Source organism: Tetrao urogallus, assembly GCF_951394365.1.
Source record: "Tetrao urogallus genome assembly, chromosome: 4".
Classification (NCBI taxonomy): domain Eukaryota; kingdom Metazoa; phylum Chordata; class Aves; order Galliformes; family Phasianidae; genus Tetrao; species Tetrao urogallus.
In genome coordinates, this window is record NC_136817.1 from 15525850 (window position 1) to 15541626 (window position 15777).

Below are 15777 nucleotides of genomic sequence, written 5' to 3' on the forward strand. Positions count from 1 at the left end.
AGGCAGACTGGAATCTCTTTTTGTCACTCGCCTGTTGCAATGGGCTTTAATTGTTCTGATCAAACAGGAGATTGGGCAAAGAGTGCCTACTAAAGAGGTAGGTGGTCAGAGTTGGGTCTAAGAAAGTGCATGGTGAGTAAGTGGCATGCTTGTTATTTTTCCTTATGAAATGAATATGAACTTTAAAAGAGGAATAGTAACATGGTATTAAAGGAGATTATTAATGCCAGATATTGGAGTAGTCTTACACCCAGCTGAGCTAGCTGGGGAAGGCTACTGATTGTGGAATTGTACGTCAGCACAGGCTGCTCTTGAAAAATACGTGCAGGCCAGCATGGAAGCACTTTCCTTTTAGGGGACATCAGCTGTGGGAAATTTTGTGCTTTTGCTTGCGAAGGCAGGAGTTTCAAATGGGTGTAACTAACAATAGGTGGTGACAAGGATGTAATATGCATAGCTGAGTCAAAGGCTGCGGGTTGGGGAGGACTGTGTTGTCTGTGTCTGTAAATGCTGGGGAGGTAACAGCATGAGATGAGGTGGAGGAGGAATTTTTATGGTGATGTGATGAGTAAATGACCTGTAACTAGGTGAAGATGACTTAGTTACTCTGAATAATCTTTTGAGTAATCTTTTCCAAGAGCAGCTCAAAAAAGAAAACAAGCTACTCATTATTCTTGCATTTTTTCAGCTGGTACAATGGCTTCTTCTGTAGTGTTGCAAGAAGGCAACATGTGACTGTAGAAGAAGAGTTGTGTCATGTTGGATTAAATTGTAAGGTCTCCCATTTGAGTATTTGAGTCACTGCAAATAGTGTCAGGGCTCCTTGGAAAGGAGTAGAGTGTGTGATTTGTTCACCTCAGTGCAGTTCTCTTTCCACCTTAATGATGCCTTGACTAGTGCAGACTTCACCTGTACAGGTCTGTGACCAAATGAATGATCAATTTGATGCCTTCAGTGCCCAAATGCCATTTAGTTTGCAGTACAGCTCTGTGGCACACAGGGCTGAGTAGAGAAGCAGCATTTCTGTGTCTGTATGACTGGGCGTGCTGCAGTACTACTACTGAAGCTGCTTGTACAGCAGTGTGACTCTGAGGAGTTATTTCCAGCCTGGTGCTCATGTTGTTATGGAGGTAACTACTCCAGCAGTCTATGATTAACTTCTCATTGCAGCTGCACCAGCAACCTGACAAATGCATCCCATGTTTAATAGGTACTGTTTCCTTCACAGCGTGTCTGATGAAACACATTCCTAGGGATATAGTGTCGTACACAAGGTTAGTGGAATTGTAGCAGTTATCTTTTTATTTTTACTGGCATCTGTGAAGTTATATCAAAGTGTTTGATAAGCTTTGTCTGTAAGAATCCTAAATCTGAACAAGGCCCAGAGGAGTTCTGAAGGGGGAATTGTGCATCTTGTCCTTAGCAAGAAGATGTGAAAATCTGCTTTGCTTCTAGTCTGATTAATTCCTTGGGGGTCAGTCCTCCATCACTTGCTGTCAGATAAAGCCAATACGCAGGTAATGTTTTCTCTTCCTTGAATTTACGTCTGCCATCTCTTTTTTTTTTCTGTAGAATTGATGAACATTTTAAGACCAGTCCAAAGATCCCAGGGATTGATTTGAACTCCACTAGAGTGCTGTTCGAGAAGCTGATGAACTCACAACATTCAATTCTCCTAGACCAGGTATTATACTTCATGGGTTTTTGGGTGTTCCTAGGGGGAATTAAAAGCTTTGTCCCTCTGTAACATGCAGGAAACAGCACAGTTTTGGGGGAACATTTGTATTTCAAATCTACAGGCTGGATCCATCATGGTATCAGTGAATCCATCTCCACCAACCCGGATGGATTTTGTTCTCAAAATCTGTCTCAAGAACTTGTTTTTAAAAAGTTTTGTTTCGTGGCGTCTAATTAATGGTTGAAATGACTCCTGAAATCAAGTCTGTGTGTGTTATGTTTGTATATAGTGACTATGTTCTCACTTCTGGTGAGTCAGCAGCTGAGTATTTCCAGGTTGTTCATTCTAACTCGGAACATTTTTCTTGTGAATGCAGAGATGTGTGAGAAAATAGTGTGTGTTCTCCATATTTTAAGCCCTAATTTTTACTTGTTTTTTTTCTTGTTGTTTTTTTCTTGTTTGTTTTTGCTCTGGGTATGATCTTCGGCTTTTCTCAAGTCTTCTGACAGCCAAGTTAGGACTTAGCAATAATAGGTTCAGTGGCTCCTGAACTATGTCACTGTCTTCAGTGAACTTTATGGGACCTTGAAGATCAGAGAGTAACAGTGGTTCTTACCTAATGGAGTCTTTTCTGATGAAATAATGAAGTTACACTTGCTAGCTGAGCTAGTAAGTTGCAGCAAGTATTATGCTATGATTTTGCTGCTAAAATCCATCCCAATTGCTCTTTTAATGCTGCTATTTCCTCAGGAGGAAATTGAGAAAGGCCTCATTATAAGGGTTCTGGCCTGAAACAGATATTTTACTGTGTGCCAAAAATTAGTAGGGGTGAAAAGCTTAAAGTAACGTAAGAAACTTAAAGTAACATTTTAGAACTGAGTATTTAAGATGTCTCTTCAGTTCATCCAATCTGCTGTACTCCATAGCTTTTCAGAATTTCTTAATTTCACTTTTGCTATTTGTTCACTGGTCATATCTAATCATTGTTTTCAACCTCCCTGACTCCCCCTCAGCAGAAATAACTCAATGTTGAGTAGCCCTGTGGACTCTGGACTCTGCAGTCCTTGTTTTAGGCACAGTGGGAACTTTGTACACCGACCTGCGGTACGTTGAATGTCTGTGTATTATAGGCATCAGAAAGAGACACTGATAGGAAGGTGTTGTGTGACATTTTGTCAGACTTGAACTGCAGCAAGTGAAATTTTACATCTTACCTGTCTGCTCCAGACAGAATTATTTCTGGAGAGCTTTATCTGTAAGGTTTGGTGACCGTTTTGCTGTGCTTTTATGCACATAAACAACTATTTCAGCAGTGCTGAATGATAAATTAATTGAATGGGCTACCAAAGAAGGGATGTGACCTTCAGCAACAGGGGTTAACAAACCTAGACGCCCCTGGAAAAACCTACCCAAACATCTGTGCATTTGGAATAAATGAGTTTAGTTGTGTCCTGTGGAGTGCTTCAAGGGATCGGAAGCAAAAGCTAAGTCTACTTATGCTCTTTGTGCTCTGTTTACACATCATTTGCATTGTAGGAGCTCCATCATCCAGGGCAAGTTGCCTCATTTTGTCTTTTTTCTCTCTAGATACTGAAGAGCTTTGAAAGCTTTTTGATTCCTCAGTTGTCCAGCTCACCACCAGATGTTGAGGCAATGAGGATCTATCTGATTCTCCCTGAATTCCCACCCTTCCAAGATTCAAAGTATTATATCACATTAACACTTCCTCTGGCAATGGCTATTCTGCGCTTGGACACCAATCCTAGCAAAGTTCTTGGTAAGAGGCCACCATTTCAGATGCGTGTTGCTCTCACCATCCAGTGAGGATACAAGTTACTGTCTTTTGATTTTTCAGTCACACTTCTATGTTGATTTGATTTTGGAGGTTTTGTTAACCGTGGCTGCAGTGATAGTGACAGTTGAGTATGACTTGTGGTATGGTGTCAGGAAGCAGCTGCCTCTAAAAAGCAGCTAGAAGCCAAAAGCACACAAGGAATCCTCCTCCCAGAGACCTGTGCTTTCATGTAAAATAATTTTAAACATAACGTTTGAATTCTAAACATCAGATACATTGGAATGAATACTCTGCCATAAAGGTAAAATATGGGAAGCTAGATAGTTACAGTAATATAAAACCTATAATTTTACAGTGCTGTGGATAATAAATGAGGAAGCAGATTCAAGTTAAGCGTTGTTTTAATATAGGGGTAGAATATTTCGAAGAACACTTCCTGAGAAAGTTATTCTAATTTACCTTATCTAATTTACCTGCATTCAGAGACTCAATTCCAGAGAAATTTTCAAGCCTCTGTGTGAACACAGAGTTTTCATGTCATGAAGATTAAGTGAAATTACTCTCTTAAATTTAATCAGATGTGTCCCCATCCAAATATATTTTCTGTGTAAGGTAAATGAATGAAAACACTGCTAGCATAAAGTTAATTTAGCCCATGTGAAGTGCAGAAAAACCTATTGTTTGGTCTGTGGTCAACCGAAACACAACATCTGAATGATCTGCATCTGAATTTTATGTCTGCTAACGTTATTTCATAATCAGCACAATGCTGAGAAGATAAGCTGCTCAAAATTGCTGCTCATGTTTGCAAAGTTATTAGCTCTTTGCTGTTCTATTCTGTTTCTTAAGATTATCTTATACTAATGCTCATGTGTATAAAATGCTGTGTAATATATTCAGGCCTCCAGAAGCATTGCTCTGGTGAATTTTTTTTGAGGTTTAGTGGTTTATTATTGTATTTATTTATTTTATTCAAAGAGGATGTGAAAGCAGATTTCCTCCTCCGCTTAGAGTTCCTTGTCCACTGCGATTGCTAGCGTAAAGAAGTGTAAAAGATTCTCTTTCTGTGGCACACATTTGTTGTGCTGACACTTCAGAGGGTAAGCCAGTGCTTGTTTCTAACAGTAGATGTGATGTACTTTGCAGGTGGATTGGTTCTCTGATAGGCAGGGTCTGTTTGGAGGAAAGTTAGCGAGAAGTAATTCAGCTTATTAAAATAGAGGGATGTTTAGTGCAGCTGTGCCAAGAGACACTCTCTGCCTCTTGCTATAAAAGTAGGTGGTACTGATGGAAAACTGACCAGAGAACTACTTTCTTATCACTGTAAAGGGACAGTGACTTGTCTGCAAGATCCCACAGTCTTGAACATAAGATACTTGAAGTAACTGGAAAATCTTGAGGTCAGGCTTGTGCATTGATCATGGCTTGGGGCTGGATGGTGAATGATATGGTTCATAATGGAAGGGTCGAAATTAGAAAGCTGTTCAGCTTCTGGTGTCTGCCCCTTCCTCTGCTTGCTTTTCTAATCCAACAATCAGGAAGGAACTACGGAAGTTTTTGATGTGTTCCTCTATTTTCAGCTTTAGCTCCCCTCTTTTCACTTTCATGTAAGGAGCATCCAGTTCCAGATTTATTTTGATGTTCCTCTTCTTTTCAGATAACTGGTGGTCTCAAGTGTGTCCAAGATATTTCCTCAGGCTAGTGGATCTCTATAAAGGTGCAGTGGTTTACCTCCTCAGTGGAAGAAAGACATTGTTGATCCCAGTCTTGTTCAGTAGCTACATTACAGCTGCTCTCAGGCTTTTGGAGAAACTCCACAAGGTAAGCCTGGGTGTGTGTGTTGGCTCAAGATGATTCAGTCTTGTCTGCTCTTTGCCAGTTGTGGAGCAGCGCTGGTGTGTTCGCTGTCTCTTTGTTCATTGAAACTCCACAACAGTGAGGATGTGACTGGTTATTCTGAATTCAGTGTACTGGAAGGTTGCTCAGTTGTGACTCAAACGCTGGGAAAAATTGACCGTAAATGTTGGTGCCGAGCCACAAGACAGCATGCACTGCTGTGATACAAATGCCCTGCTGCGCTTCTGCTCTCTGATTCTGTATTTGCACTCTTTCATCTGCATGAGGAGAAAGAAGAGCTAAAATAAAAAGAAGTTTCTCAATTTTCTAGAGCCTGTTTGTTTCAACCTGCTGTATTTGATTTTGTGAAAGCACAACTGCCTGTTGTAAGAAAAATGCTGAATGCATCCGTATTTAAAAAACACTCTGCTTTTTCCCTAGGTAAATCAGAAAGTTAAACATATAGAATATGATAAGTTTTATATCCCTGAGATTTCCAGCTTGGTGGATATTCAAGAGGACTACCTCATGTGGTTCTTACATCAGGCTGGAATGGTAAGAGCTTTCACATGTACTCTGTCCACATTTGTGTCTCTCATGAAAGAGATCTATGTTTTCAATATCCTCTTATTAGAGGGCGTAATGTATTCACTGGAGGAGCAGTAAGATTATTTAATTATAACAAGGAAAGAAATCCCTGATGTGAGAAAACAAACAAATAAATCCACCCAGAGATGCTCCAAGAGTAGAATGGGACTGCAGCAAATATTAGTGTATGTGTTTGTATGTACCTTCTAAACGTTGTGAGTGCTGTGTTCCCTCTCTCTCACCTTCCATCCTGTACATAGTGCAGCTGTGCGCTTGCTTTTATTGAGCGGAACAATAAAATAGTGACATAGTTTGATGTAACAGTAACAGTTTAAAATGTATCTAAGGCTAATTAGAAGAGTAATTTGCGTTGCAAGACTGGTCTTACATTGTTGTGTTGTGGCCTTACATTCTCTTCTATTTCATGTGTTCTCTGCCTTGAGGGTTGCTTTTTTTGGTTTGTTTTTCTTCATAAGATAAGTTTCACCTCTCTCAGGCTAATGGACTTCTGTGCCAGTTAGTCCTCTCAGTAATGTTTGGGATGAGAGTTTTGAATTAGAAGTGTTTGTTTCCTTGAGAAGGAAATTCCCATGCTTTTCTTCAGGAGGAAGAGATTGGCTTGTGGGAGAAAAATTCCCTTTGGGTCACCTTTGAACTAGTCCATCCTAAGAAAAGCACGACACAATCTACAGAGAAAAAGATTTTCATTTCTTTCTCCTTTTTTTTTTTCTCTTTCACAGAAAGCAAGACCATCTATCATGCAGGTAAGAAAATTGTTTTTATGACTCTTCATTTGAAAAAAGTGCCTGTAGAAGCTGTAAGTGAGTACAGATTTGTCTGTCTGTTTGACTTACAGGATGCTGTGACTCTCTGTTCTTATCCTTTCATCTTTGATGCTCAGGCTAAGACCAAGATGTTACAGACAGATGCAGAACTGCAGATGCAGGTAATAATTCTCTCTTCCCCTTTTCCTGCCCTATTGCTTTTTTCCTGTCTTTTGCATTGGTGCCTGCGAGGAAAGGAGTTCACTGGGAGTTACTTTGTACCTCATTTTATTGTTTCCATGGTACAGGAGAGCAGAACAGTTGGAGAAGCTGTTTGCCCAGGGCAGACAAAGTGCTTAGTTTTTTTGAACTCCGGGAAGTTTGGTAACATCAGAATTGCCAGTTGTGCAAATAGTGGAAGTCTAAACTATATAGAGAAGGAAGCCTAATCTATTTATGAGAGTCCAAGCCTATGAATTAAGGTGAGTTCTCTCTTAGAGGAGCCGGAAGGATGGAAGAATAAAATGGCTTTCAGGTTTATTGGGCACCTTTTTGCATCTTCTGCCTAGCAGAGGAATGGTGGTTGTCAGAACTTGAGAGTTAAAATCTGACTTCTGGTTCTATATGTAAGCTTGGCCTGCACTCAGTGAGCAGCAGGAGTCAGCTTCTGATGCTCTCATTTTGCCACTTTCTTCTGTGTACTTCCAGCTCCCCAAACTGTCAGCAGCACACTGCTGTGAGGAGGGGATCTGCTTTGTCTTGGCAGAACAGCAGGCTGGCAACAGTTGTATTGTCCTGAGAGACAGAATCTTTATGAAGACAACCACTTAGAAACCAAAAAACAGTACTTCTGTGAGTGCTGGAATGGAAGTTTGCTTTCCAATGGATTTCTGTCTCAAGGTCATTTGAGTTTTTAAGTGAATTTACTGCATGAATTTGTTGCTTACAACAGACGAAGAGCAAGAATGAATACTCTGGGTAGTCAAACCTTTGACTGGACTTTGTGTCTTAACTGACACCAGAAAATCTGTATAAATGAGAGCTTTCAATTGTATGCAGTGAATTCCTTGGTATATTTTCATCTTGTGTGTTAGTAACACAGTTTTGCTTTGCAGACGGTATGATACCTTATCAAAATTGTGTTCACACTATTTCATGACTCAGTAGAAGCTTAATGAAAGTCTTTTTCTTCCACCTGCCTGTCACTAATGTCAGAAGGTGTTCAGGAATTTAATATCTCTTCTTAATATCTGTTTCTTAAATTTGTGAATTGTTGATCTCAAAAGGTGTGGGTGTGGAAAATGAGGGTACGAGCAGGCACACATGCACACAGACTTGTACAGTGGTCACACAATCCCCATACCCTGGAAGGAAGAAAGGAACATCAGGCATATATCTGCTTTCCTTCCAGCTGTTTCTCACACCTTTCTTGTTTACAGGTGGCAATAAATGGTGCAAATTTGCAAAATGTCTTTATGCTTCTCACCCTGGAGCCTCTGCTGGCCAGAAGCCCTTTCCTGGTACTTCATGTTCGCAGGAGTAATTTAGTGGGTGATGCTCTAAGAGAGCTGAGTATCCATTCAGACATTGATTTGAAAAAGCCCCTTAAGGTGAGTTTTCCTTAAACCTCATGCAGCTGACATTTCCGTAGCCTTTCTGCCCTTTGCATTACCACTTCAGCAATGTCCTGCCATAGCAGTAAAAGGCAGGGATACATGTCTTCAGTGGGGGAGCTGGATCTTTCTCCTCTCTGATTCCAGGAGTCTTTTCGCAGTAATCAGTTCACAGGAAGCCAGTTAGAGGGTTTGCTCTCTTTTCCTGGTGACTCATCTAGGTGAGGGGCAGAAGGGAAGTAATGTCTGTGATATGATGTGTTGTCTGTTTTGCCATTCTGTGGGAGCAGGGCACTTACAATAAAGTGTCTTTTATCTCTGAGCGGTTGCTGCAAGGTTCAGTAACTGCTGTCACGCTGCTTCTGTTGCTGAGGAGGCAGGTGATTATGATTAGATTGCTATCTAACAGGAGAAATATAAGAAGTTAAAGTTTATATGATTATCAGATTTGCCACTCTGTGCTCCATGTCCTTCCCTGCAAGCCGAGTGCTTGAAATTGGCTCCAGGATTGTAGCGAGGTGGGGCATGTCAGGCAAGTTGCTTTGCATGGCTTTCAGTCGGAAGGGTGTCTGATTCATTCTGTCTCAGCTCTGCACCCTTGTTACTGACCTTCTTTTTTGCAGGTCATCTTCGATGGTGAGGAAGCTGTTGATGCTGGAGGGGTGACAAAGGAATTTTTCCTCCTGTTGCTGAAAGAACTCCTCAACCCCATCTATGGCATGTTCACTTACTACCCAGAGTCAAACCTGCTGTGGTTTTCAGACACGGTGAGCCCTTGTCCTCTGTGCACACAGGTTGAAATTATGTACTGCTTCAAATGATAATGAAGCTAGTGGCAAACGATGGGAAAGAAATGATTTTCCTCCTATTTTCCACCCACATAATGTGAGCTTTATTTTCAGCCCATGTAAATTAGTATAGGCCCATTGCCTTTGATTATGCCTGTTAAGGAATTGGCTCTTTATTCATATCCCACAATAAAGCTTGTATTAAGTATCAGATGACAGTTAATAGAATTCTCAAATAGCATGAATGTGATAATCATGTGCTGTTTTATACAACCAGAGGTTTAGGTCATACTGGCATTAAAATTCAGTACTTCCGTTGCTGTTCACGTAATTGCAATCAATCCACTTGTTCATGCATCACTGTCACCTTCAGGTTCAAAGCTTTGTAATGATCTGCGTGAGGAAACTCTTAAAAAGTAACAGTGCTGTAGTGAGCACTGGTTGGTTTGGGAAAGATAGGAAGTTCTCAACCTCTCAGGTAGCTGGAGGTGATTATTTATATCCTTTTTCTTCACCTTCCTAGTTATGTCGTGAGTTGGAAAGTGATGTTATCAGTGTTATCAGTGAGGTACACTTGCCGTGGTGGGGGGTTCTTTTAATGGATTAATTACGTTGTTGAAGGAAGGAAATGACATGGTGCCTTTTGTAACTTGTGACAGTATTACAGAGCAATTACTCTTCGTGTTAAAGCTGTAAAAATAACAAATCTTTTGACACTTAAGAGTAATGACAACGTGATCACTGAAAATATCTGAGTCACGTATTTACAACGTTTAGCAAATCCAGGCAATGAGCCTGGACTGACCTAGCAGCGTGAGAGTAAATACGTGAAGGAATGAAACCCTGTGCACCAACAGCTGCCTGTGTTTGCCTGGGTGGCACTGTGGTTATGCATAAGCCTTTTAATAGAAGCTAGAGTGAGTGACAGGGAGAGAAGTGCTAACAGATTTTCTTGCAGTACATAGGTGGCAAACAGTGAAGCTTTGTTAATGGCTGGACGTGGCTCTGGGCAGCCTGGCCTGGTGGCTGGCAACCCTGCATATAGCAGGGGGGTTGAAACTGGATGATCGTCGTGGTCCTTTTCAACCCAGGCCATTCTATGATTCTCTAATAACGTCTAAACGTAGCGGTTTACAGAAGTAATAGGACTCTGTTTCTGAAGCTTCATTCTGTGCCACACTCCGGCAAGGCAAGGATCGAGGAATTCACAACCAGACTGGGACCAGACACTCTGTTTTTGTCCCAGTTGAGATAGCAGGGGCTGGCTTCTTCATGCATGGGGTAAGAGTGCAATGCATCGTGCCAGAAACATTGCATCTCATCAGGATTTCTCTGTGTGGTTTTGAAGTGTTTTGTAGAACACAACTGGTTTCACTTGATTGGCATCATATGCGGTCTTGCAATATACAACTTCACAGTGGTAGACCTTCACTTTCCCTTGGCTCTGTACAAAAAGCTCTTGAATGTGAAGCCATGCCTAGAGGATTTGAAGGAGCTGTCTCCTACAGAAGGAAGGTACGAAAAACTAAATTTGCAGCCTGTCTGGGAAGGGAAACCATCCATCTGAGATTGAGAAATGGTACAAACTGCTCAGCACATCATCTCGTGGTCCTTCTGAGTGACTAATTATTTTTGGGGCGCTGTGAGACCAGCAGACTGCTGTGGTGAATGTCATATAAGCTTCTCTCCCCTGGGCTGTCAGATCTGCTTGGGTAATAACCTCTGTAGCCACCTTGCTAGCCTCAGAAAGCTCAATATCAGTCAATATCACAGCCAAAGCACTGCTGCTCTGTAGCCCAGTTACATGCATGATCCCAGATCCTAGCCTCAGCTTTTTTCCTCAAGCCAGGCTTGGGCTTGGCCCTGAACCAACATAACTCTGATGTGCTCCCATGAGCAGATCTCCAAGAAAGGGGGCTGAACTGGGTGAAGAAATGGCTTTTTCTAAAATCTTCGTTTAATCTTTTCTACCTAATTGCGTGAGGATATTGGTTTTCTTTGACAGGTTAATGTCCCACTGCTGTGCAACTGCTGTCTCCTGTCTCTTGAGTCACTGTCTGGTTTACCAGCACAAAGCTGCAGTTGTATTTTACTAGAATTAAGTAAAATGTCAGGAAGACAGCAAAAGGACTTGAGTGATAGGAGAAGAATATCTACTGTATAATGGAGATAAAGATTCAATTTTCCACTACCCTGTTTTCTTCCTATCCCTCAGACTTTCTTTATGTCTAGGCATAAATATCTAGCAGCCCTTGAAAACTAGAAATGTAGCTCTGTGTGAGGCCAGGATGACTACAGAGTATCCATGTACTGGGTAGGCATGGACCACGTGGATACTTTGTGTGGACTAGAGCCTGTCTTGTTTCTAGCGAAGCATCTTCTCCCTTGAAGCATATTTCTTACCTTTTCAGGTGACGCAGAGGTCCTCTTTCTTGCAATCTTATTGCCCAGCTGTATGATGCTTTTTATTTTTGCCAATTTTCTTTTTCTTTTTAAATGTATGGCTTTTTGAATATGTTTTTCTTTCTTACTTCTTTCCCCCACTCACATATAGGAGTCTTCAGCAGCTTTTAGATTATCCTGAGGAAGATATAGAGGAGACGTTCTGCTTGAACTTTACAGTAAGATATATTTAACATACAAGTGCTGTGATTGTTTCAGTATGGTTGAAGCCCATTCATGTGTACTGTGTGTTTGTTCTAAAATATGCTTGTAGCAAATACCCTGTGTTAATGTTAAGATGTTAAAATGCTTTGTTGTCAACTCTTGTTGTGTGTATGGCAATGAAAACTAAGCTAGTAAGCAGGTTAAATAGAGTGATTTCCAGAGTAGCTGTGTTGTCACCGTGGCATGTGACATAATGCCAGTGGCTGAGTTCTCACACAGCAGAGTAAGAATTAGATTCCTAAATCCTCCTTGAAAATGGAGGCTTTGGGATCATTGGGCCAGTGCTTGAAATGCTAACACAGTTTGGAGTTTTCCTTGCTGTCATAATCATATTTTCATATGTAAAATTTATATTGATTGCGTTTGGTTAGGCTGCTTAGAAACAAATATTTTCTAGGGGAATGAGGTAGTCAGCTTTCCTGTGCTTCTAGAGTAATATATATATATATATATTTTCTAGCTAGTAACCTAGAGACAATAATTTCTATTACACAGTGGAGGTTCCCTAGAATTAAGAGTTAGATCTTCATGTACATTAAGATATCACGTAGGACTGTCCTCATATGCAAACATATCAATACTCATGAAGAAATACAGCATCATTGTTCTCCAGTGGTGTTTTCCCGTGCTACCCTCAGGCAGGTTAAGGGCTTCCATGTTTCAGTGCCTTTGAAGTCCTGTTGCTCTAACAGACTGAGTGGTAGATTGATCTTGAGCATGATACAGACTCTTGGCTGTCTGTTCAGGTCCAGCCTGGGGCAATAACAAGGTAGCAGGAAGCCCTGTTACACACTGTCAAGCTGGGAGAGTGCTGTCTATTTCTTGTTCCCTAAATGAGAACACAAAGTTTCTTAAATCAAGCTTGTCTCTTGCCTGAGTCAGACCTGAGTCTGCCTTTAACTCAAGCAGGTCAGAGCTGCAACTCAGGATGAAGTAATGCAGCCATAATTGTGATAATTTTGCATGTCCCAGGTATGTTTGTACTGGTGCCACTGTAGGCCAAACAAGAGAAGCAGTTTGTCCGTGTCCATGTTGTCTTGCAGTGAGAGCAAATGAATTAATCTACTGTTCTTCCATTGTTATGAAAATAATAGTAATAAAAAGCAATTCTGTTCATTGCCAAAGCATGTGGCCTTATTTAAGTATACTTTTTATAGTTTGCAGTCTCTTGTTGACCTAAAGAAAAACTTTTTTCCATTCTGAACTTGCTTTTAGGCTTAGCATCAGTTCTGCAGCAAATGTAAATGGTAGAAAGTGGTGACATTAACAGGATGGAAAAAGCGTTCAGCATATACGCACTTCTCTGTCCCACCCTTCAAATGCCACTCGTCAGCTGTGAAAGAGAACCCTCTATCTTTCTGCAGGCACATGGCCTGAGAAGTACTTGTAGTGAAATTAATTTTGCTATTTTATATAGATCTGCAGGGAGAGCTATGGTGTGACAGAGCACAAGAACCTGATCGAAGACGGTGACAAAATTCAGGTGCAGAAGGACAATAGGTAAGTGGGGTAATATGAGGGGAGGGGCTCACGCTTGTGATGAAGTCAGATGCACTGCCACAGAAAATTTGGCTGAGATGAAATGTGGGTGAGAATTAGAAGTCACTGAGAAGTCACTTGTGAACAGATTCTAAGACCAGTTGTTGAGAAAGTTACTGGGTGCTTGTGACATTTACATACAGAGTGAGGTTTGCATCTACAAGTGTCTGAGAAATGTCCCACAGCTTTTTGGATGGGTATCTTCTCTATGAAAGACATTAATGTAGAGCCCTGTCACAGCTTTCTCATGCAAATAGCAATCACAACACGATTTTGGCCCTTGAAGGTTAATCCTCATGAATGGTACGGACAGGAGCTGTACCTGAAAGAAGTAAAACAGAGACTGGCAAACTTGTTTGTGTTGTTAATTCTGGAGCAGGAAACATTCCTTTATGTATGCCTGACAGAGGACCACCATCCCTGATCAGAGCCATAAGGCCCAGCTGTATGTAAACAAATTGCTTTGCATTTGGCTGAAACCTTGAGAGTTACTGCAAGTACTGTTACCATTTACCCCTCCTCGATTTTTTTTCCAGCTGCTAAAGTATTTTCTTCTCATAATCCTGTAATTGGATTTCTACAGATACCTTGATTACTTGAAACAGCATTCAAATTCTTTCTCTGCTGGCAAAACAGTGTGATCCAGTCTTCAGTCAGCAGGATGGTTGGGGGTTTGTGCAAGGACTGCTGAAGACCTTACTGGCAATTCTGGAGATGAAGTCATCTCCTATTAATCTGATTATTTAAAATGGTTTTGATTGTGTCTAGAACCGTGGCTGTAGAAGCTTTGTCTGTATTAACTTTTTAGCTACTTTACTGCAGTTTTACTGCTAGGTAGCTGTCTCTGTATGAAACTCAGGTAGAGATGGAGCAGTGTAAATGTGTCTCCCTGTAAAGGGAAGATGGGCAGCAAGATGAGTATGGGTGAGTTTGAGACAATGAAGATGGAAATGCCAGTGCTGGTCTTTAGTTTATGTAGGCATGTACATTCAGAAGCATAATAGCATTTTTATTGCTGTGTGCTGCACTGGCCTGGGGCAAGGATCAGTGGTTTTAGCTCAGAGCAAATGTTTGGGAAGAACATTCAGGTTAACTCCTTCAGCTGTGTAGTGAGGAAGGACAAGAAGAGGAGCAAATCCTTAGAAAGAAAGGCAGGTCTGTGGCTGCACCACCTTAATGCATTCCACAATGCAGCTGCTTTGTCATGGCCAGAGTTTTGAACTCAAGCTAACCTCTAAATCCAAGTCTAGACATGGCTGTCAATTCATCCACCTTACTGCTTAATGACTTCCTCTGTTGCTATGTTTAGAGGTCAGGGACCAAATTGCTGCCCTGCTGGCCTCAGAAGCGTGCTGTGTTGAGGCCTTTGGATGTTGCCCTTCTCTTTGAGCAAGGTTCACCGGTAACTGAAGGGTCCTTAGGATTGCTTTGACTGAACAGTACTGAGTAGGAAATGCTTGCTTTTTCCCCTTCTCTTTTGAAGTTCATATTAGATATCACAGCATAAAATGTTTTGGTAAATGGTTTGTGACTGTAACTGCCGGAGTGGTATTAAGCAACAGCGAAGTGTTTAATCAGCCTGGGTTTCCCTAATGCTCAGGGGACCGTCAGCAAGATGACAGCAAAACAAATGCACTGGAAAATACATCCCCCTTTGCTGTATAATTTATTTTTCCAAGTCTTCATATTTGACAGTCTGCTTCCTTGTTTTCTTTTTTGAATTTCTTACCCATCTTGTGCTGCTTTTACATAGCGTATGCACTGAGAATTCCTCCATCAGAAGGTCATAGTGCTTCTTCCAGTTGTGGTCTTCTTTGCAACAGTTGAGACACTGGGCTCTGCTTAGTTCCTTGGTCTGCATCTGAGTGTGAGCAGTTCTTAAAAGCCAGGCAGAAACAGCTGCTCCACCCATAGAGACTAGTTTCATGTTCCAGTTTGTCGTCAGATGATATCATCAGGAAATATTTCAGGTCATTGCAAAAGTAGAATTCTAGGGTTGCACTCAGATCCTGGTGCTTCAGAATGAGAAAAGAGAAAATGAAGGCTCCTAAGTTCCTAACAAAATCCGAAGACAGTTTGGCCATGGCCTGCCACAAGCTTTTTGCCAGTAACTGCAGAATATTGTTTTTATTTCAATGCTGTTATTGGGAACCTTTGAAGCAAAACAGTGCTGTCATTCTGAGGGAAGTCATTCTCTTTGCTGCCTATTCCAGAAGCACAAATTCTACTTTTATTTAACCAGAGTGTGAAGGCTGAATAAGAAATTCCTAGGTTTATTTTCTTGTTCTGTAGTAAGAGAAGTAATTTGAGGAGGAAGTTAATGGGCCATGTAGTTTCAGATTGAGACTTTTCAGAACAGGATTTCCTCAGTCTGGACTCAGTGGGGACTGGGTTTGGAGCAGCTGCCTCTGCGGAATCACAGCGTGCCTGGCCAGGCTCCCAGTTCTGGAAGTGGCAGCCTCTCTCAGAGGTTAGGCAGACACTTGGTGCTACCTGCTGCCTTAATTCT

General features: G+C 41.3%; 1 protein-coding gene across 3 annotated transcripts in view; it reads left to right on the forward strand.

Annotated features, from left to right (window-relative positions):
* HERC3 (HECT and RLD domain containing E3 ubiquitin protein ligase 3) overlaps nt 1-15777 on the forward strand; it is a gene marked incomplete at both ends in the record, with an annotated part of 38989 nt that overhangs the window by 21422 nt on the left and 1790 nt on the right. Inside the window, 11 exons of one of the 3 annotated variants that reach the window (XM_079534952.1) lie at nt 1573-1684; nt 3266-3455; nt 5131-5294; nt 5751-5864; nt 6638-6661; nt 6754-6843; nt 8101-8271; nt 8898-9041; nt 10411-10577; nt 11617-11683; nt 13147-13229. In XM_079534952.1, coding sequence (XP_079391078.1) covers nt 1573-1684; nt 3266-3455; nt 5131-5294; nt 5751-5864; nt 6638-6661; nt 6754-6843; nt 8101-8271; nt 8898-9041; nt 10411-10577; nt 11617-11683; nt 13147-13229 — 1326 coding nt within the window. The remainder of the gene's footprint in view (nt 1-1572; nt 1685-3265; nt 3456-5130; nt 5295-5750; nt 5865-6637; nt 6662-6753; nt 6844-8100; nt 8272-8897; nt 9042-10410; nt 10578-11616; nt 11684-13146; nt 13230-15777) is intronic. The other 2 variants (XM_079534953.1, XM_079534954.1) reach the window with 2 other exon arrangements.